At 39.2% G+C, this 21,859-nt stretch overlaps 1 protein-coding gene across 3 annotated transcripts in view; it reads right to left on the reverse strand.

Moving 5' to 3' along the window:
* LOC136883185 (G patch domain-containing protein 2) overlaps positions 1 to 21,859 on the reverse strand; it is a 171,372-nt gene that overhangs the window by 148,073 nt on the left and 1,440 nt on the right. For all 3 annotated transcript variants that reach the window (XM_067155370.2, XM_067155368.2, XM_067155369.2), the window contains exons 2-3: positions 16,917 to 17,099; positions 3,728 to 3,822 (exon numbers count right to left, since the gene is read on the reverse strand). In XM_067155370.2, coding sequence (XP_067011471.2) covers positions 3,728 to 3,822; positions 16,917 to 17,073 — 252 coding nt within the window. In that variant the 5' untranslated portion in view covers positions 17,074 to 17,099. The remainder of the gene's footprint in view (positions 1 to 3,727; positions 3,823 to 16,916; positions 17,100 to 21,859) is intronic.

The raw sequence follows: 21,859 nt of genomic DNA on the forward strand, positions 1-21,859 counted from the left end.
TGCCAAGGTCGAATTGGTCTCAGACTAAAGTCCCTCTCCATGTGATGGAGTATTTTTGAATATAGTATGGTGAGTTCTGATGCTCATTTGCTTGTTGATCTAAGAGGAAGTATGATTTACTTATTCAGGACGAACATTTCATGTTCCCTATGGCAATCAACATCTATGTGAACTAAGAGGTAATCGTTCAATGGATTCAGCAACTTGAGAATCTGTGTTGAATTGATTACTGTTGAACAATTCAACTGATGTCTTCGACACCAGTAGAACCAAATGCTCGTTTTTCCCAAAACAACAGTGCAGTTTTCTTTGAGGTCTGGCATGTTGCCTGTCCTGAAAGCAGTCTTTCATGAACCCAAACACTCACAGCTGAACTATCTTTGATCGAATAATTACTCGATTATTAGTCAAAAGGCAGTATTCATAGTTACAAGTTACAAAATGTAAGTGGAAAAACAATAATAAATAAGTAGGGTGTATGATAACTTATGGCCCACCTTGTAGACCTACAACTGCCTCTTTAGCAAGACAGAAATCCTTCTGTGAATAAACAAGCTTCTTAATTAGTCTGTAAAGGCCACATAAACCACTCCAAAGTCATTGTGACGTACTCTGCTTTGTTTCTTCACCAATTGTTGTTTCTTGGAAAGATGCAGTTGAGTCAAAATTTGTGTTATACTGTATTAGTCTTCTGATATTCATATTTGTCAACACATAAATTTCAATCTATATATATAAAATAAGAGTTTTGTCTGTACATTGCTCAGAATTTGAAAATAATGGTATTTCTGCATCGGTCATGTCCATAGTAACAAGAAAATGTACTTTTTACTTTTCCGTAATTTCTGTCTGTCTGTCTGTATGTATGTACACGCATCACGAGAAAACGGTTGAAGAGAATTTAATGAAAATCGGTATGTGAAGTCAGGGGATGAGCCTCTACAATCTAGGCTATAAATCATTTTACTCACGCTGAGTGAAATGGTAGTTTAGGGGAAGGCCTAAAATTGAATTCTCAACTATTTATGTTATTAGTGGTCTAATGAAAATCGGTATGTGAAGTCGGGGGATGAGCCTCTACAATCTAGGCTATAAATCATTTTACTCACGCTGAGTGAAATGGTAGTTTAGGGGAAGGCCTAAAATTGAATTCTCAACTATTTATGTTATTAGTGGTCGTATTTTATATAAAATAGATGGATATTCAAAGTTGGGGAATAAGTTGCTACAATCTAAGCTATCAATAATTGTATCCACGCTGAAAAAAATTGTAGTTTAGGGGAAGGCCTAAAATATAATTCTCAAATATTGTTGTTATTAGTAGTCCTATCTTGATGAAAATCGGTATGCAAAGTCAGGAAATAAGTCGCTATAGTCTAGGCTGTAAATTATTTTATTCACGCTGAGTGAAATGGTAGTTTTCAAATATTCTCAAATATTTCTTATTAGGGGTGTAATCGATGAATGCTACATAACTAGGGTTATATACTATTAAATTTCCTATTATTCACGTCTTATACATTGTTACCGTACTGGCTATGATCACAAAGATATTCATGATTTTGGATTTTTGTTACTAAGTCCATATCAGCGCCGAGTAACCAGAAATGGGTAAACAGTATTTAATGAAAATCGGTATGTAAAGTCGGAGAATAAGAAACTACAGTTTATGGTATAAAATATTTTACAAATCGCGGAGTCGAAAGAAAACTAAATGTGAAGGCCTACAATATAGAAAGCTCATAACATTGATCAACAATAACATTAAATTGACCATTGTTTGTCGTGATGTGCTTTGTGTCATCTGTTGCCCTTCATCTCTGGTAGATAGGATTACTGCTGCGTACAGAGTATTTTTTATTTGATTTACGTCGCACCAACATAGATAGGTTTTATGGCGACGATGGGATAGGAAAGGGCTAGGAGTGCCTTAGGCCTTAATTAAGGTACAGGCCCAGCATTTGACTGGTGTGAAAGTGGGAAACCACGGAATACCACCATCAGCGCTGCCGACAATGGGGTTCGCATCCACTATCTCTCGGATGCAAGCTCACAGCTGTGCACCGCTAACCACACGGTCAACTCGCCCAGTCATACAGAGTGTAACAGCCTGCCTGAATATTGATGGGTAGTAGCTGTGGAGTTAGATAACTTTCTTCTTTAGCATGACATTCCCCTGGTTTATAAATTTTCTGATACTACTGGTACGTAACACACTGGATCATCATAGCATTCGGGCTATATAATCCCTACTCTGAGGCACTGATTGGAATGAACAGTGTGCATATTTAGCAGATTAATGGCAGATGAGTGTTCATGGCAATCTGCGGCCTGGTCATCCCAGCTCTGGAACTTTGGACTATTAGATTGGCACCGCAATCTAACCGCAGCACTGTTCGTTAAAAGTGATAAAACATGCGGCTTTCCATTTGATCGAGTATTTTATATGATAGCATTGCTTTTAATCGTTACATTCATACTTACGTTTTTGTAATGACGTATGTTGATTTCATGTTAAGAAAACCACAAAGTCAGTCTTTCTGAGAATCCCGTAGCGAAGCACGGGTACATCAGCTAGTACATGAATAAAATTACGAAAGACTACCAGTATGATAATTTTAAATGAATTACAGTAGAAGTCTGATAGTCCGGCACGTTTGGGACCGGCCCGGTGCCGGATTATCGAAAATCCCGGACTATCGGGCGGTACCTCTTACTACAATATAGGTTAAGGCGAACAGCGAAAACAGCTGTAACACGGTGTTTTGCAGTAAAATGTTGATCAGCAGAATCATTAGTTTAATAGCACACTCCTCTTTTCAAACGTGTTGTTTCTTATTGCCATTCCATAATAATGCCGGAGTTCATCAATGTTTTTATCTGTAAGTCTTCCTTTAACATTTAGAGTCTTTCCATCTACAACTTCTCTTTTATCCGTTTTTGAACGTGGCCCATACATTCAGTTTTTGAAATCTGTATTTTTTTAATCATATGGTTGGCTTTTCAGTACTCAGTATAGCACACAGCCTTCTATAGGCTGAATATTTCCAGAGATACTGTAGAGATATTTAAGTAAGTCAATGCATAACAAATCGATTGTATCAGATACATTTGCACTATTAACTTTGAAATAATAAAAAAAACACTGATTCGTTTCGACAAATAATGCATCAAATTGTTCACGAGAGATCATTATTAAGAGATAACAACATTTTTAAAAAATCCTGGAATGGTGCCGGACCATCAGGCGTTCCGGACTGTTGGATACTGGACTAATGGAATTCTACTGTAGTATGTGAATTAGTATGAAATTAAATGATGATATTAGGATATAGGACAGTACAGAAATAAGCAACTTCAAGCACTATGGCCAGATGATTTAAACAAGAAAAGATCAAACTCCAAAGAAAGTATTTAGTGGGAAACTATAGTATGAGACTAGAAGGAAAGCCTCGAAAGAGGGGGATATATACATTAGAGGAAATATACAAGAAATATTAGAAGCAAGAAAGGAGTGGAGGAGAGACAGGAAATGATGGAGGTCTTTGATTTATAACCTGGCCCTTAGAAATATAAACTGAAGAAAAAGAAATGGTATGAAAAGTCCATAACTAATAAATTAGCATGAAAACCATAGGGATATGGTCAGGCCATTAAGAAGAATACACAAGCTTTATAGAAGTACAGAATGAAAAACATTTCAATGAAGTGCTAATGTTATCCTCACCTGATGTAAACTGGAGAGTCCCTTATCTCTTGACAGGATTGGCTCCCCCATGCTACTACTGGAGTCATCACTCTGGGTCTTGTGGCATGCAAGGGCTGAAAACAGAACCATTTTCTTGTTATCACACGTAAATACTCTAGATTATGCATTTTTTTTGGCTAGTTATTTTATGTCGCACCGACACAGATAGGTCTTATGGCGACGATGGGGCAGGGAAGGGCTAGGAGTGGGAAGGAAGCGGCCATGGCCTTAATTAAGGTACAGCCCCAGCATTTGCCTGGTGTGAAAATGGGAAACCACGGAAAACCATTTTCAGGTCTGCCGATAGTGGGGTTCGAACCTACTATCTCCCGAATAATGGATTATGGCTGCACTTAAGCGACTGCAGCTATCGACCTCGGTAGATTATGCATTTTAATTTCAAGGCCTATGCTCGAGTGAATCAGCCAACTTGTATGATGTTCACGTATATGCAAAAATATTGAGTTTTCAAATTATTATTAAATGTCTTAAATGCTTTCTACTCCCTACTTATGGGTTAATTTAATGTCACACTAACTTTCTATTTGACGGTTATCTTGTAGTATCATTCATTTCATGTATCATTCATGATGATGCTTGTTGTCTAAAGGGGTCCAAAATCCAGGTCAACGGTCCCTCATAATGGTACTTATCGCTAGTAAAGTAGAACGATGGTATTTGTCATGTTGCGGTACTAATCGAAAGTAGCATAGACTCGCGGTATTCCACACATTATAGTATTACTCACAAGTATTGAACATCACACAGGTAACGCAGACCTATTGTGTTTCTCACATAATGGAGCCACTCACAGGCAACGCAAACCCATGGTGTTCCTCACCTAGGTATACTAATCACAGGCACCGGTATTCCCGTGGTGTTCCTCACATAGTGGGTACCAATCACAGGCAATGCAGACCCACGGTGTTTCTCACAATGGTACTAATCACAAGTAAATTCATGGTTCTAATACAATCATCCTATGGTCACCCCTTTTAGTCACCTCTTGACAGGCAGGGGATACTGTGAATGTCTTCCTTGTCTGCGTTCTCCACCCACAGTGATAGACAGAGAGGAAAAGAAAAAAGAAGGGATCCGCCACTTCAAAAAATGAAGTAACGGACGAAGAAAGGCAATGGCCATGAAGGGCATGAAAATGAAAGACTCCCTAGGACTCAAATGCTCTAATACCATCGGGGTCTGAAAAAAACAAGAGTTGACCAAGAGAGGGTCAGACAGGATAGAAGAAAACAAGGAGCCTGGCACAAATAAGTGGAAGCATTGCCAGGACTCAGCTAAGGGCCCCATGGTCGCCAAACCACGCTCCCAAGTTGAGAGATCCTGGGTCCCTTTTAGTCGCCTCTTACGACAGGCAGGAGATACCGTGGGTGTATTCTTCATCCGCGTCCCTCACCCACAGGGGTCACATTATATTTAGAATCTATATATCTGCTTTGCATCTGTACGTCAGCTCAATATTAAATGTACTGATCACTTTTTTGCTCGGGAGCATTTGGTTTCATGCTTTCTGTTCTTTAAATTCTACTGGTTTGTTGTCTCGTGTACTGTGACATTTCTTATACCACCATTCTTTCATCATTTAGCTTAATTGGCTGTTTTCTAGTGGATTCTTTGCTACTTTTGATAACCACTGTACCTTTTTATTACATTCCTTATATTTAATTGATGAAGAGAAAAGACTTGAAATTTAGATGCCATTATATTTAAATTGAAATAAGGAGATCTGATTATTTACCTTCTTCTTCTCAGAAACAGCATAACACTGAATTGATTAAAAGAAAACCATACAAGATCTTGAAAAGTGTTGGCCAAGTTTGAAGATCTTGCAGGTAGTTAAAATTACATGGCAAAACATCCGCCCCCGGTGCACATCGAAGCGGCAAAAAGATTCAGTCGTCGTTGGATAGAAGTGGTGGCTAAGAACCACTTGTTACTGAAGATAATAGGCTGACTTGACGTAGAATTCCCTTGTCAAAAATCAGGTTGCTTCCATGTGATGTGAGAGACCCACCAAGTGCGGATTTGAAGAAGACAGTCCAGCTGTTGGTTATGTCATGGTTCTAGCGATGTGTGCAACTAAGTGGCAAGCAGTGTGCTAACATGCCCAGCGTGATGATGACAAGTGGCATGGAGAGAGATTGCAGTGCTGGGTATATACCCATTTGAGAAGGCTGAGCTAAAGCAGTAACTAAGGTTTTACATATTAGGCAGAAGAATTCCAAGTAGAAAGTGCACATGGTAGCTGAGGCTATATGATGCAGATGTGGCAGAGATGAGAACGATGATGTTCGCAGCTAGACACACAAAGTTCGAAAGACTAAGAAATGAGTTAGACAGAGGTTAGCTGAAAGTGATGCAAGTGTCTGAAAAAGTCAGGGAAACTGGCCTCAGATTGTAGAGGCACACCAATAGAAAGGACTAGGAGCACGTAGAAGGACAGTGCAAATGCATAAAAAAGTCACTTTTTATAGCTTGGTCCACAGGGCATTCAATGTAACATTATCTCATCCCAACCTAAAAAAACGAACTGGATACCATCAGGGCAATAGTTTATCCTAATGGGTATAACAGAAGGTTCATCGACCAAATAATATCTAAAATTCAAAATAAACCAAAATCTACTCTTATTAAAGAAAAGAAGCTATTTGCTTCATGTCGTACCGACACAGATAGGTTTTATGGTGAAGATGGGATGGGAAAGGCCTAGGAATGGGAAGGAAGTGGCCGTGGCCTTAATTAAGGTACAGCCCCACCATTTGCCTGGTGTGAAAATGGGAAACCACAGAAAACCATCTTCAGGGTATCCGACAGTGGGATTCGAACCCACTATCTCCCGGATGCAAGCACACAGCTGCACGCTCTAACCGCACAGCCAACTTGCCCAGTAAGAAAAGAAGCAAAAGGACAGTTATTTAGTTTTCACCTTCAACAATGATTCTGTATACCAAACAACAAACTTTTTTTAAAAACACGGGGTAAAAATAGCGTTCAGGACAACCAACAACAATCTATCTCACTTCCACAACCAGGGACCGTCAATAAATCTAAAATGTTTGGTAAATCAGGTATTTACAGATTACAGAGCCAGTCTTGTTCAGCAAGCTATATCAGACATACAGGGAGAAGCTTTAACACCAGATACAACGAACATATTAATGCAGTCAAACGTAACAGGCATTCTGCCATGGGTATACATATGCACAAATCCAATCACAATTTTTCTGATATAGACAAGAACTTACAAATTATGGAAATTATGGAAAAGGGGCCTCTGCTCAATATCATGGAAATGTTTTATATATCGTTGGATCGAGTCAATTTTAATCACAATCTGAATGAATCCATCGAGAAAACAAACATACTTTATGAGGCATTCCACCCCCTTGTTCTCAAGACGTATCTAGGTAGAACAGCGCGACAACGGATCACTCCCCCACTCTCTCGCATCCCCTCCACAGCACAGCCAATCCAAAGCAAGTCACTGCTGCTACCTCCTTCAAAGCCAGCAATAAGCTCAACGCAGACACAGACGAGCAGTGCACCTCCTACTTTTCTAGCAGCAGGTTAACGAGAGCGAGGAATAAGGGAGTAAGTATTATCAAACCACTTTCCAATAATTAAATCTGAACACACACACATTAGATCTCATTTCTTTCTTTCTCCTTCTTCTTTCTCAGACATCCACCTTTTACAATACTGTGCCATACCATCATTTAACTTTTATTTCAACAACAATAATAGCGATAGTTTCAACAACCAAGCAGATGTTACAAAACAACGAAGGATGTTCCCCCAACTCCTCAGCTAATTGTTTTAACTACAAATTGTATTAACATCGGCGTTTTATAAGTACGTCAAGTTTGATACATGTTTTTACCCTCCATCGGTGATTCAACTACAAATATTTGAACATTTCAACACATGTTTTTTATATCCACAGTAACAAATCAGAACCTCATAGTATTCCTCAACTTCAAGTTTTTATTAAAGCTCTGTTCACCACTGTGCAAATGCACTGCAGTTATCTGTGACCTGCATCCTAGGACATTCTTGAAATATTAATGTGTTTTATGTCATATAACCCATGTCAACCATTTTAAATGTATTTAAAGGCAGATTTCATGTTGACTGTTGATAAGATCTAAGCAATACATCATATAAATTATTAATTAAGAATGAGAAATAATTAGATAGACCTAACTGGCGAAAACATACTAGAGGTACATTCAAGTAACAATTATATCATATCGGACCATAATTTGGAAGATCTCGACCATTTGGTGTGGCCTTCACCAAATCTTGCATGGTGCAAACGATAGGGCAGGAGTTGCAATTAAGTAGGTACGCCATGGTTTGTTCATCTCCGCAGGCACAGAGGGTTGACTCTTCAGATAGACCCCACTTCTTCATATTGTTCTTAGATCGACCGACCCCAGACTGCAGCCTGTTCGGACTCTTCCATGTAGACCATGGCTCTTCATAACCGGGTCGAAGAGTTTCCATCCATCCATTTGAGATGGGGGTGAAGCTGATTCCTGCTCGTGGTGCCACTGCATAGGTAGTCGGAAATGAATTTCTGTTACTGAACTGAACGTCAGCATTCCACAAATATCATTAAAGTACTATCATTTATTTACTGTGAACTGATGATGATTCCAAGGGAATCGAAACCAGTTTTTACTTAATAAATACAGTAGAACCTCGATGTATCGTTCCCGGAACTGTTGCTTTCCCGTATCCATCGTTCAATTTATTTGGTCCCAAAATTTTTCCATATAAACCAATGTTAAATTTCCCCACATTTCTCCTCGAAATATCGTTTTATCACATCGAGTGGGAAAAATATTTGTCCTCGGCCACAATTTACCCACGTGGATCGATCGTACGTATGAAAAATATACGCAGAAGTTTTTTGAATTTAAAGAGACAGCTGAATATTCTAGCACATAATAGCGGCAACCTGTTACGCGAGAATGTACAAGGGATTACGAGTTGCAAGTCTTGAGCAAGGATCTCGTAGGCTGGAGTGCTGTGCACAGGTTATTTATGCGCAACCTCACTACGAGCCTCCTGACGCCAAGGCTTCTCTTCGACCCACTAACCGCCCCCAAAAAGTATTCTTATGTACAAGAATAAAAACGGAGGCAGTGTAAAACTCAAATTTGCCACCATTTTCTGTGTTGCTATTGGCTTGCTAGGGCTGCCAGCTTCCTTGAAAAATGAGAAAATCACACAGTTTAAAATAGTTTCGGTGCGCGCCAGGTATGTTTTAATTAGTCACAGGGTTATTAATCGCATTGTACCTTGTGATGTGTGTGCAATGCTAGAGGCCTGTTGAACATTTTGTTGCCCCCTGCCCAGTTGTCTTTTTACAAGCCAGACCAATAATCTTTTCACTAGCTTGGTCATGAAACTATTTTCTAAGTTGGCAACGATGCTTAGCCTGCTGTGACATCATTCGAGGCGTGCCATGCTGAATTCCTAACCTCTGTGATATCGTCCGACCCACACCATGTGGGATCTCTAATATTATCGTTTGGGAAGGGCCTACGGAATCTTGACCATGTTACCGCCCTAATATCCATGTATATCATTAATTTGCAATAAGGGAACTGACCTTGAAGGTTTTCTAATTATTATGAGATGTAAGGAAAAGTGAAACGAAACGGCTTAAAAGTCGCGCTTTTTATTTTCATTGTGTATATCACGATGCAATATTTTGATACCATGATGTATAGTATGAGCATGTCCGACTCCATGGCTAAATGGTTAGCACGGGTTGGCCTTCAGTTTGAGGGGTCATGATCGGGTTGGGGATTTTAACTTTTGTTGGTTAATTCCGATAGTTCGGATGGCTGTATGCGTGCGCCGACTTATGCATTAGGATTCATCTTATATAGAGCCGCATTTTCATAAGCGTGTAGATCGCCTATCACGAGACAACTCGAAAGATCTGCATCTGGCTTCGGAGGCCACATGCCATCACCATGATTATTAATAATAATAATGTTAGTTGTTTTACGTCCCACTAACTACTTATTAAGGTCTTCGGAGACGCCGAGGTGCCGGAATTTGGTCCCGCAGGAGTTATTTTACGTGCCAGTAAATCTACCGACACCTTCAAGTACCACCAGACTGAGCCAGGATCGAACCTGCCAAGTTGGGGTTAGAAGGCCAGCGCCTTAACCATCTGAGTCACTCAGCCTGCCACCATTATTATTATTATTATTATATTTACATGTAAAAAAAAATGCCCAAATACAGTACCCATATTTTATTATTTTGCTTTCACCATAATTTTATATGTCACCCACATTTATCGTTTTCCTGCATCCATCGTCATTTTCCCCCTCCCCCTTGAAAAAAGATGTATTGAGGTTTTACTGTATTATGTATTATATATTGTGTTGAATGGTGGAACATTCCTTAATTAATTCCCATTACATAAGTTATACGTCAACATGGAAATGAAAATCATATCTTATGATAGCTTTGGAGGTTTGAGCATATGTTGATGTAGGGAGATTTTGTAAATAAAAGATATGTAACACACACTAACTACATATGTTGAAATGATACAATAAAAAGAACTTGTAAACAAATTATAAAAATATAACTTTTAAGTTTTCATCTTCAAGATATTAAAAAGTGTTTTTTTAAAAAAAAATCAGTTTGCTTCAAAATTTAAAAATGAACAGTAGTTATACCAAGATCACTCAAGATATTAAAATACCTTCAGGTAATGCAGGTTGGTATTTCAAGTTGGGGAATCTGTATGACTGACTGGTGCTCAAAAGGGTTAACACTAAAGGCCTGCAAACTATCCAATTCATTCAACTGTCATTTGATTGATGTTGAGCGGGTTGCCTAGAAGCATGCAGTATGAGGTAAGGCCACTGATATGTCTACAAACAGTATCAATGAACAAACTTGAAAGGAGTGGGAAGAGGGAAAATTTTTTGGCACATGCAAATATGCACCGGTCTCAACTACAGTCCAATGCTAATTCTTGTTGTCTTATATTGCCTCTTCAACTGCTTTTGAAAGACTTATCCTTTAATTTCTTGTTCTCCTATGTATTGTTCTTGTATATTTAATCGGCTGATGATGACCCAGATTGGTGGTTGAAACCAGTACCGCTTTTAATCAAATAAGAATGTAACACTACATTTCTTATTTAATTATATTAAATAGGTTGAACCATTTTATTCCTTATTTCAATTTAATAAGTTACAAAAGCTGAGGATGCTTGAAACCGAGCGAAACATGTCCCTTTTAATATAGTGTTGAAGTAAAATGAATTTCTAACAACACAAAATCAACTGTACTGAATAGGTGGAATAGAAAACAAATAAAAATTTGTATGAAAATTATAACACTGGCGATGCTGATAGTTGGCGAGAAAGCGTGGCTTATAGCGTATAATCAATCTGTATGCACCAAACAATATTATCAAAGACGATCAAACAACATTGTTTGTTTGTTTTATTTTTTTAAATGCTGAGGCCATGTGAAAACCTGCCATATGGCAGAACACTGATGATGATGATGATGATATGAGGCCAAATGGACTTATGGTTTTAAAGGAGAGAATTGCCAGGCAGGAAATGTACTCTGTTGCTATGCAGTGCACACGGAAGCGAGACACTTCCTTCCCCTGTCATAGGAAATTTCGAAAAGCCACGATGTACTAAGGGTGTCGGGCACATTCTATGCCAGTAGAAGGCATCTAAAAATGCAGACAGTACAGTAATCCAAAAGATAAAGCATTCGCACAGGGGACCCAGCATAATTTTTCCTCGTCTTTGAATCGTGTTTATCTTCCTTTCGTTGTGCGAGGTTATGTTTGCCATTGTTTTATATAAGTGCATTATTTGAATAATGTAAATGCACCTTGTTGGATAAATTCCTGAAATAGTGTTTTCCATGGCATTTGAAAAGTTTAAACCGAGAATCAAGGTGATTGCATGCATTAAAGGGTTTTAGAAGTGCCATGGCAGGAAATCGTACAAGTATTTTTTTTTTTTTTTGCTAGGGGCTTTACGTCGCACCGACACAGATAGGTCTTATGGCGATGATGGGATGGGAAAGGCCTAGGAATTGGAAGGAAGCGGCCGTGGCCTTAATTAAGGTACAGCCCCAGCATTTGCCTGGTGTGAAAATGGGAAACCACGGAAAACCATTTTCAGGGCTGCCGATAGTGGGATTCGAACCTACTACCTCCCGGATGCAAGCTCACAGCCGCACGCCTCTACGCGCACGGCCAACTCGCCCGGTCGTACAAGTATAGTCACTGTACTGTTGTTGCAATGCTGACAGAAACGAGAGAATTTCTCCCCTCATCATAGGAAAGTTTGATAAGCCGCAATGTTTTAACGGCATCGGGTACTTTCCATGCAAACAGAAGGCATCTAAAATGCATACGTTACAGCAATCCAATGAATAAAGCACTCGCACAGGGGAACCAGTATATATTTCTCCTCGTCTTTGGATCATGTTTTCTTTCTTTTGATTCAATGCGTGAGGTTATGTTTGCCGGTGAGTTATCCAAGCGCATTATTTTAATACTGTAAATGCACCTTGCTGGATACATTTTGGACATAGTTCTTTTCCATGGCACTTGAGAGTTTTAAACTGTGAAACAAGGTCAATTGCATGCAGTAACGGGTCTTAGAATATATTATGACGTCACAAGGGTTGGCATTTCCAAAGTGCGTGTTGGCGGTTAATTCGAAATCACGTAATTCGAAGTCCGATTTTTGCATCCCAACGACTTCGAATTAACAAGGTTTTACTGTACACAAAGTCAGATGCACAAGAATAAGGGACCACCAAAGGAGATTGTGATGACCTGCTGCGAGCAAGAAAGATTAACTACCATGGTTCCACAATGGCCAAAGGTGGTCGACTCAAAGAAGTCAGTAACGCAGTATGGATGAAGATGCAAACAAAAACCAGAGTCATTTGCCACCAACGGATGAGAGATCATCTACCGTACTGCCATCCATCCAGTATCACTCTATGCCAGTGAATGCCGGTTTACTACAACTGAGACAGAATCGTATTTAGTGTAATGGCGACAACGATACTAAGGTAGATATTGTTAAATTACATCATGTTTCTAATGACTAGGGCTCGGATCGATATGCTCGATAAAATCTCCAGATATGCTCGAAAACCATGTGTTATATGCTCGAAAAACCCATTATATGCTCCATAGATATGCTCGAAAAAACCATTATATGCAGTTGAATATGCAGAATATGCTCGAAAAACACCGTTAAAAACATTAGAAAGGAAAGTGAAACGAAAAAACCAATAACATATCTTTATATACAAGCTTTATTTTCTAATTGTGTGTATGATACACTGCGATGTACTCGCATTCAAGTATATATATAGATATATATATGAAAAGTATTCTCATAAAAGTTACAGTTTAAAAGTTCATTTACAAGATGTTCAGAATTAGGCGAGTCAATGAAGTAGATCTGCATTGCTCTGTACAACAAGAATTTTTTCTTTGTTTTCAGTTTTGAATGATTTTCTTAAATCAGCCAATAAAAGTTTCAATGATGAGAACGATCTTTCGGCGTTAACTGACACAAGAGGTAAATACTTGAATGATGCTGCTTCTTGTGCAGAGTAGTTCGGAAAATCCTCTGATGGTGCAGACTCGCCCCGCAGCATCCTCTCCGAGTCCAATGTTGCACTCCAACCGGGATTTCGAGCCAGCACGAACTCCAATTTTTGTTTCATGGTTTTCCCATTCTCTCCAGACCACGAGTTGGCTTCTTGGAAGACTCCTTGTATTGTAGTGACCACTTCAACCCACTCGATCCCTCGCGATTCCAACTTTTGAATGGCCTCAGGAATGACGCTCATGTAGGCTTTTGTGAAAGTCAAGGATGGCATCAAGCCCTTCATTTTAAAAGCAGCCTTAGCTTTCGCGATGTACATGCTGTCCACCTCATCAAGCGTATTGATCACCTGAAAAAAATATAAATGAAAAACATTAGCCGAGGAGAATAACTGAGAAAATTACAGGCGCCGTATGATGGAATAAAGATAAAAGATATTAAGGGAATGATAGAGAAAACCTCGAAAATGAGAAGATTTTAAACATTTCAACTAGTCTTATCTTTTCAATTGCCCTATGATTTTCAGCGTAATACAAGGAAGCCAAGATTCAAGTTCCCCATCGCGTCAATATAGGCTCGGGAGGTAAAGGGAGCTCTGGATGCATCGTCTTGAAGGCACAGACATGAGAAGGAGCCTTGACGAAAATTTTCTTCACTGAGGAAATGACGCTGTTGACACTGGATGATTTTTCGCGCAGCTCCTCAGCAACTCTGTGCATTGCATGGGCAAGACAAGTAACATGTAACATCTTCAGGTAGAGAAGCTTGAGGCTCTTCCCAGCCTTAATCATGTAGGGAGCAGAGTCAGTCACCAATGCGAGTACTTTGTTTACCTCCTCATCTGAAAAGGTTGGCCACAGCTAGCCTGAAACAGGAATGCATAACATGAAGGGTGAACTGTTCAGTTAATGGGATTCTGACATATCGTACGACTGTAAGAGATATTTAACTATCAGAACTATCGGGGTCTTCACTGAGCATACGTAGAATGCATTGAAATTATAGCCAGACTGTACTTGTTCTTCTTTGGCAAAACGCTTGAAAAATAAATCAACAAAAATATACTTACGCAGAGCTGCTTGCACTGTTCGCACAATGGTACCATGGTTTGTCACATCTAGCTTCCTGCACAGAATTAGGTGGCCCTTCCTCTGTTCACTGGGACTGAGTTTTCGAACAATAACGTTGGCCATTTATCTTCCACAACTGTCTGTGGTCTCGTCGATAGATAACCCAGTTGGGTGGCTCCCGATGTCGTCCCCGACTGTGTGTAGAACCTGGTGAAGAAAGTACCTGAATGAATATTCTTCGTGGAATGAAGGTATTATCGAGAGATTACCTTCATTACGACAGAGCCAGATCCATGTTAAAATAACTTCTAAATTGTTTAAATGAGAATGCGGAATACGACAATCATGCATGAATTCATACCTTTTCATACTCTGAAGAAACGTAATTTTTACGTAGGGTTGACTCATGAGGCAACTGTCTTCCTGCAAAGTACTTGAAGAGAGCTGTAATCTCAGCATGTTCGACATTGTAGAGGGGTATGTTTGCGCTTAAAAACGCCCTATAAACTCTGGAAGAGAACTCGTCCGAGTGCTGTTGCTGATTGAAAAAAGGTTGTATCAGCGCTTGTTTCTTCGATTTCCTTTTTTTTCAATTCTTCAATTTTTGCTGAGTGTCCACTTGTGGCTTCATGTTGGGAAAATTGAAAACCCTTCGAAACCTTAATCTGAAAATAAATAGGTAGGTACGCATAAGTGAGAAAAAAAAATACATTGAATGAACAAAAATAAAGCATTGTGGACTATGAAATTATTTTCAAATATTGCAGTAGAAATATGAGCACCCTCTCAATGATCTCATGAAAAATAACAAATCCAAATGTCAATTTCAGTCTCGGAAATGTGAAATCTGAGGATCTAACGGGTCTACAATCCGAATTCTTAGACTTCTCTCTACTTACCTAGTAGGTAGGCACCGTATGCTGCACATACGGCTTACCTGAAATTTCAACCGTTTGACCAGTAATATCTTTAACAACGTAGATGTGAAAATGTCAATAAGAACTTACCTCTTTTTCGCATATTTTGCAGAAAAGAATTTTCCCATCTGTAGAAAACGAGTCACGCTCTCCCTTTGCACATCGTCGGAGTAAAACACTCAGAGACTCCTTAACTTTAGGCATCGCGTACTTAGAAATCACAAGAACTCGATAGGTACGTACGGATACGATTATGAACTGAGAACGGAGAGTAGAATGCAGAAACTTGACTTGACCGGGTCGGATCTTCCACCACTTCATGGGAAAAGCCACCTAAACAATATTGGTTCTCAAAATAGGCACACCACTAAAATACCTCACATTTCAAAGTGAAAGGATGCTTGGGGCTTCCATCGCTTATCTGACGAGTCGCACTCTAATCCGGCAGAGGCCAATTAGGGTGTGTGAATGACCTCACTAAAGGTTAAAAACCTGCGGTTCTATTATTCGCACCAGATAGGCTTTTCAATAATTATTTCTGTTTTAGAACCTTAAGGATGGTCAGGGCCCGAATTCGGGCAGGGGGCGGGGGATGGGGGGAATTCGAAGAAAAACAAACTATTTAGACGAAAACCACAAGAATATGCATTTATATGCTTCTATTCTGAAAACCGCAGTTTTATGCATTTATATGCTCAATAAATTTAAATTCTGTTGTTCCCAGAGAGATGAAAATACCACCGAAAGGCTTCTTTCAATGTGTACTATTCAGGAAAAAAATATGCTAATATGCTCGAATCCGAGCCCTACTAATGACAGAACCACAAGACTTGGACAGTTCCTACCAAGAAATTGACAAACCAAGGGGTTGATTAAAGTGATCCAATGTGGTCTCAAAAGAAGAAGAGGATGAAGAAGAAGAAGGACAGAATGAAGAAGTGGTTTGGCGTTGCACCAATCCATGAAAAAGTGTGCGAGAGCCATCTCTGATGGTTTGGACATGTTTTCCACACAGGAGCCACCACTACTGTCAACAAAGGCTATAACCTAAAGGACGATGGTTGAAGACCAAAGGGACGACCCAAGCAACATTAGATCAACACACTACATAATGGCCACAAGAGCGCGAATATCCATCCATATGTGGCCTCATATAGAACTACAGTATATGGAGACAGCAAAACCATGTAACAGGCCCCAGAACCAGTTGGCATAAACGATAAAGAAGAAGTAGTATATGAAGATGTGGAAACTATTCTTGTTCTTCAATCTTTTCATGTTTGTCCTTGTATCCTCTTACTGTTGCTCACTCTTCCCACACTGATATCTAATTGCGTTTATTCTGTTAAGTGTCCCTGTTCATTTTACTGTCTGTAATTTGCTAGAGTTGTTAATTGTTCATTCCTATCTATTACTTACTGTGACCTACAAATGTCTTTCGAACCTCAGTACTTTCAGCTCTTTAGCTACAAGGCACCTAGAACTAACATTATTTCAATGGTTAAACGAAGTTACTCACTCAGGTTTCCAGTGGAGTGAGCTCGACGTCGTAAACCCCAGCGTCTACGTACTGTTGCTGCACGAGAAGACTCTTCTAAAGCGTTGGTTAAATCTTGGACAAGGGCTTCCATCTTTATGCGCAAATCAGCTGGCACAGCCTTGAACACACGCTCCATTGGACTTTGAGCTGCCAGTCCGGTACCTGTAAACAGAAAGAGATATATTATCAACATTATCAATGCAGAATGCTGTCCCAGCTGTTGTTTATTATAGGAATAGATTAAATTGAAAATAGTACATTATGCAACAAGCCTATAATGGCAATAATTAAGACACAAGTATGTTTATAAAGTGAGCGAAGCGAGTTTTATAATTTGCATACGATTGTCTTAATTACCATTATAAGCAAGTTGCATCCGACTGTTTATGCTCAACGATAATTATAAATGTATTTTTTAAAATATTCATAAATTTCTGCCGAGGCGTCGCTTGACAGTTGAGTTTACTGAACACAGCGCAGAGCGCATGCGCTGGATTATTGATTTTCCGTGAGAGGATCAGAGACCTTGACAATGTCACATGTTTTCAAATCTTTGATAAAAGTTTATCATAACTTAGCTTTATTTCAAATACAAATTGTTTATTGTACATTTCGTAAAGTGAATTTGTGGGAATGTGCCGTGTGATTGCGAAATATTGGAAGTAGAAGTTACATTGATGTTATGAATGTCCGACATGATTTATTTTGGAAACAAGTGCGAAGCTAGTGCATTGAGCGCAGGTGCGATGCTATCCTTACCTAATTGGTCAAACAGTTGTACCATAATGAAAATCTGAACTCTGATTGGTGGAGAACCTGTATCATAATGAAACTTGAACTATAATGAGACTCATTATGATTCAGTTTTCTGGCATATAATATTTATATTTCGGCATCATCGAGCATGAAAGATTTTTAAAAATATCTAGAGCATGAAAAAATGAGAGACAGGTTATGACAGGTTATTTGCATATTATACAGTGATTTGGGGTGAGATTTAACAACAGGTTATATACCAGTACCTCGAGTGAAGTTAATTAGGAGTGGAGGATGAAAATACACAAGAATAAGAGTAAAACAATGGTGGTTCCAACGAAGAGGAGTGAAAAAATTTCATAATTAGCCATTAGAAGTTGTTGACAGCTTCAAAAATCTGAAGTGTACTGTCCTAGTACGGAACAATAACCAAGATGGTCTGCAACATTCAGGGAAATTTTATCAGAGCATGAGAAGCCCAGTATGGAATGAACAGGTACCAAATCAATCAATCAACAATGATCTACATTTAGGGCAGTTGCCCAGGTGGCAGATTCCCTATCTGTTGCTCTCCTAGCCTTCTCTTAAATGATTGCAAAGAAATTGGAAATTTACTGAACATCTCCCTTGGTAAGTTATTCCAATCAATAACTTCCCTTCCTATAAACAAATATTTGCCCCAATTTGTCCTCTTGAATTCGAACTTTATCTTCACATTGTGATCTTTCCTACTTTTAGTCCGACTCGTTGGCTGAATGGTCAGCGTACTGGCCTTCGGTTCAGAGGGTCCCGGGTTCGATTCCCGGCCGGGTCGGGGATTTTAACCTTAATTGGTTAATTCCAGTGGCCCAGGGGCTGGGTGTTTGTGATGTCCCCAACATCCCTGCAACTCACACACCACACATAACACTATCCTCCACCACAATACCACGCAGTTACCTATACATGGCAGATGCCGCCCACCCTTATCGGAGGGTCTGCCTTACAAGGGCTGCAATTGGCTAGTAATAGCCACACAAAATTATTATTATCCTACTTTTAAAGACACTGCTCAAACTTATTTCTTTACTAATGTCATTCCATTCAAAGTTAAAAACTTCGTAGTTGTTCTGTATTGAACTGAGAATCACAAAGGTGAATTGAATTTAAGGGTTCCACCTTTTCAATACAATTCTGTTGCACAGGATTATGTTACAACATGTTTATTGTGGTACCGGTTTCGACACATTTTCACTGTCATCATCAGCCTATCACATAAACCGAGCAAGGGGACAAATATATATACAATATACACACAATGATACAACTCATGTAACAAGAAAGTTCACACTTAAAAGTAAAAATTATATCTAAAATAGGTAGCAGTTAAGGTACAGCCCCAGCATTTGCCTGGAGTGAAAATAGGAAACCACGGAAAACCATTTTCAGGGCTGCCGACAGTGGGGTTGAACCTACTATCTCCCGAATACTGGATACTGGCCGCACTTAAGCAACTGCAGCTATCGAGCTCGGTATGTAGGTGTTGAAATCACCCACAATGAATCATACACTTAGCATTAGAATGAGAATGTTCAATAACGGAACATTTATATTGGTATTATAAGTGGTATGTCCGGAGCTGTCAGTAGAGAGATTGCTTGGAATGACATTGGTAAATTGAATTTAGGGGTTCCACCTTCCCTATGGGAATCAACATTTATATCACATACCACTTAGTCAAGCAGCTCGTCTTCTTTCTCCCTTAAGTCTTCCCAGCCCAAACTAGCGATGAAAAGAGGTGTTAAAGATCTACTGTATTTTGACATGCAGAGCAGAAACATGGGTTAAAACTGCCAGAGAGGAAAGGAATATACAGGGAATTGAAATGAACTTTGTGCAAAGCATGCTACAAAAAACAAGGAAACAATGAATAAACACTAGACAAAGGACAGGCTGGGAATGGTGAAACTATACAACAGAATATAGAGAAACAATCTGAAATGGTATGGTCATGTCAGGAGGATGGAAGAAACAAGAATGCCATTACTGTTTTAAAAGAAATTACAGACAAGTTAATTATCCTCTCTTAACCCTCTCCCTATACTTCTCTTACCCTCCATGCACAAGCCTATTATTCACCAATGTACTCAAGCCCCTCCATTTGCCTCACATAGGCCCACCACCAAACCTGGTCTATGTTTATTCCTAACCTACCCTTTATCTGTTCATTTCAAATACCCTCCTGCCATTGTTCTCACCAGCTTGTACTAATAATCATTCCCACTTACTTCATGTCTATTATTTCCAACTGTCCAGCTCCATGGCTAAATGGCCGTTGGTCACAGGGGTCCCGGGTTCGATTCCTGAAAGGGCCGGGAATTTTAACCACCATTGGTTAATTTCTCTGGCATGGGGACTGGGTGTGTGCATCGTCTTCATCATCATTTCATCCTGATCATGACACGCAGGTCACCTAAGGGCATCAAATCGAAAGACCTGCAGCTGGCGAGTCGAACACGTCCTCGAACACTCCCGGCACTAAAAGCCATATGCCACTTTATTTTATATCCAACTTATGAACAAGATATTCTGAGCCCGTTCAGCTTTCACTCGAATGCAGCAATCTTGGACTGAAAACAGACCGATGAAAACATAGTTTCGTCCAAGAGCTGACTTCCTTACTGAGTACTGCTAATCACAACTATGAGCTCACTGCATTACCTTTACTGCACTTGATTCAATTTCAGTTACTATGGGCCTACTATTGTCCTGGGTAAATACACAACCTAAATATTTGAAATGATAAACCTGATCCAGTTTTGTATTCCTGAACCAACATTCACTTTAGTCCTGGAAATGCTAATTTTCATATCATACTCACTGCACTTCTTTCCAAACTCCAAAATATCAGGCTTTCACCATGGTCAGTCATTAAGACAAAGTCACTAGCATAGATCAAAATGCTTACTACATTTCCATTCAACCGAATCCCTCCCTTTTATGCCTTTCAATAAATGTTCGATGTGTGCCTAAATTATTATTCTTCTTTTTATTTACAATTTGTTCTGTCACACCGACATGTATGTCTTATGTGTCAATGGGTAAGGAAGCGACTGTGGCCTTAATTAAGGTGCTGCCCCAGCATTTGCCTGGTGTGAAAAAGGGAGAATCATGGAAAAACATGTTCGGAGCTGCCGACAGTGGGGTTCACACCCATTATCTCCTGAATGCAAGCTGATAGGTAGGTGACCCCAACCATTTGCTCGGTCAGACGTTACTGAACTAGATCTAACGGCTCATCACTTCTCCTTAAAGCTTCCTCAGCAGTTCATTTCCATGTTGCCTTAGGACACCCTCTGCCTCTCTTTGAAAGTAAGAACTTTCTCAAGCAGATGGTATCTGTCACATCTTCTGACATGGCCATACTAACGGAGCTGTTTTTCCTCCATCTAGTCGCTGACAGGCACAACTTTAAAATATCCTTGCAACAGTCGCAAGCAACATTTTGTTTACAATCCTGAATTGACGTAACATCAAGTGCTTCCAACGAAACCTTGAGGTGACGTAACATCATGTGCTTGCAGCACGGTTCCGTACTTAGAGCTGAACATTTGTCAGTACTCGACCAACAGCCTGAGTATGAGGAAAAGCCAGCCCTTTCTATGGCATGTCCATACCTTTTACAACAACATTGTAAGTTTATATGTATTATTTTCATACTTTTACATTTGTTTTTTCTTTTTCTTATTTTTACAGTTGATGTCAACAGGGCTACATTTTATACTCATTTTAACCAATTTTGACGACACACTTATGTGAAATTAAATTTAAATTTTAACACTGATGATGGACCTTAGTGTCCGAAAACTGGTTATGTTTTAATAAAGTGTGTGCTGATACGACTGCATATAATTAATAATAATAATAATAATAATAATAATAATAAAATAACTAGATCAGAGCTGTTAATAACAAATGGCTTTGATATTTTATAATGATTATAAAGGATTTTCATGTATGAATTTTCTAATATTGTTATACTGTCATTTTGTCTGCAATCTGTCAGCATACAGTTCATTTTAAATAAGGTCTTTGATACATGTGATTTTACTAACAAGTTGAAGAAGAGAATTTGTTTTCTCGAAACATGTACTTCTGTTTGTATATAAGTAAATGATAGTTTAAAT

Source organism: Anabrus simplex, chromosome 11 (genome assembly GCF_040414725.1).
Source record: "Anabrus simplex isolate iqAnaSimp1 chromosome 11, ASM4041472v1, whole genome shotgun sequence".
Classification (NCBI taxonomy): Eukaryota; Metazoa; Arthropoda; class Insecta; order Orthoptera; family Tettigoniidae; genus Anabrus; species Anabrus simplex.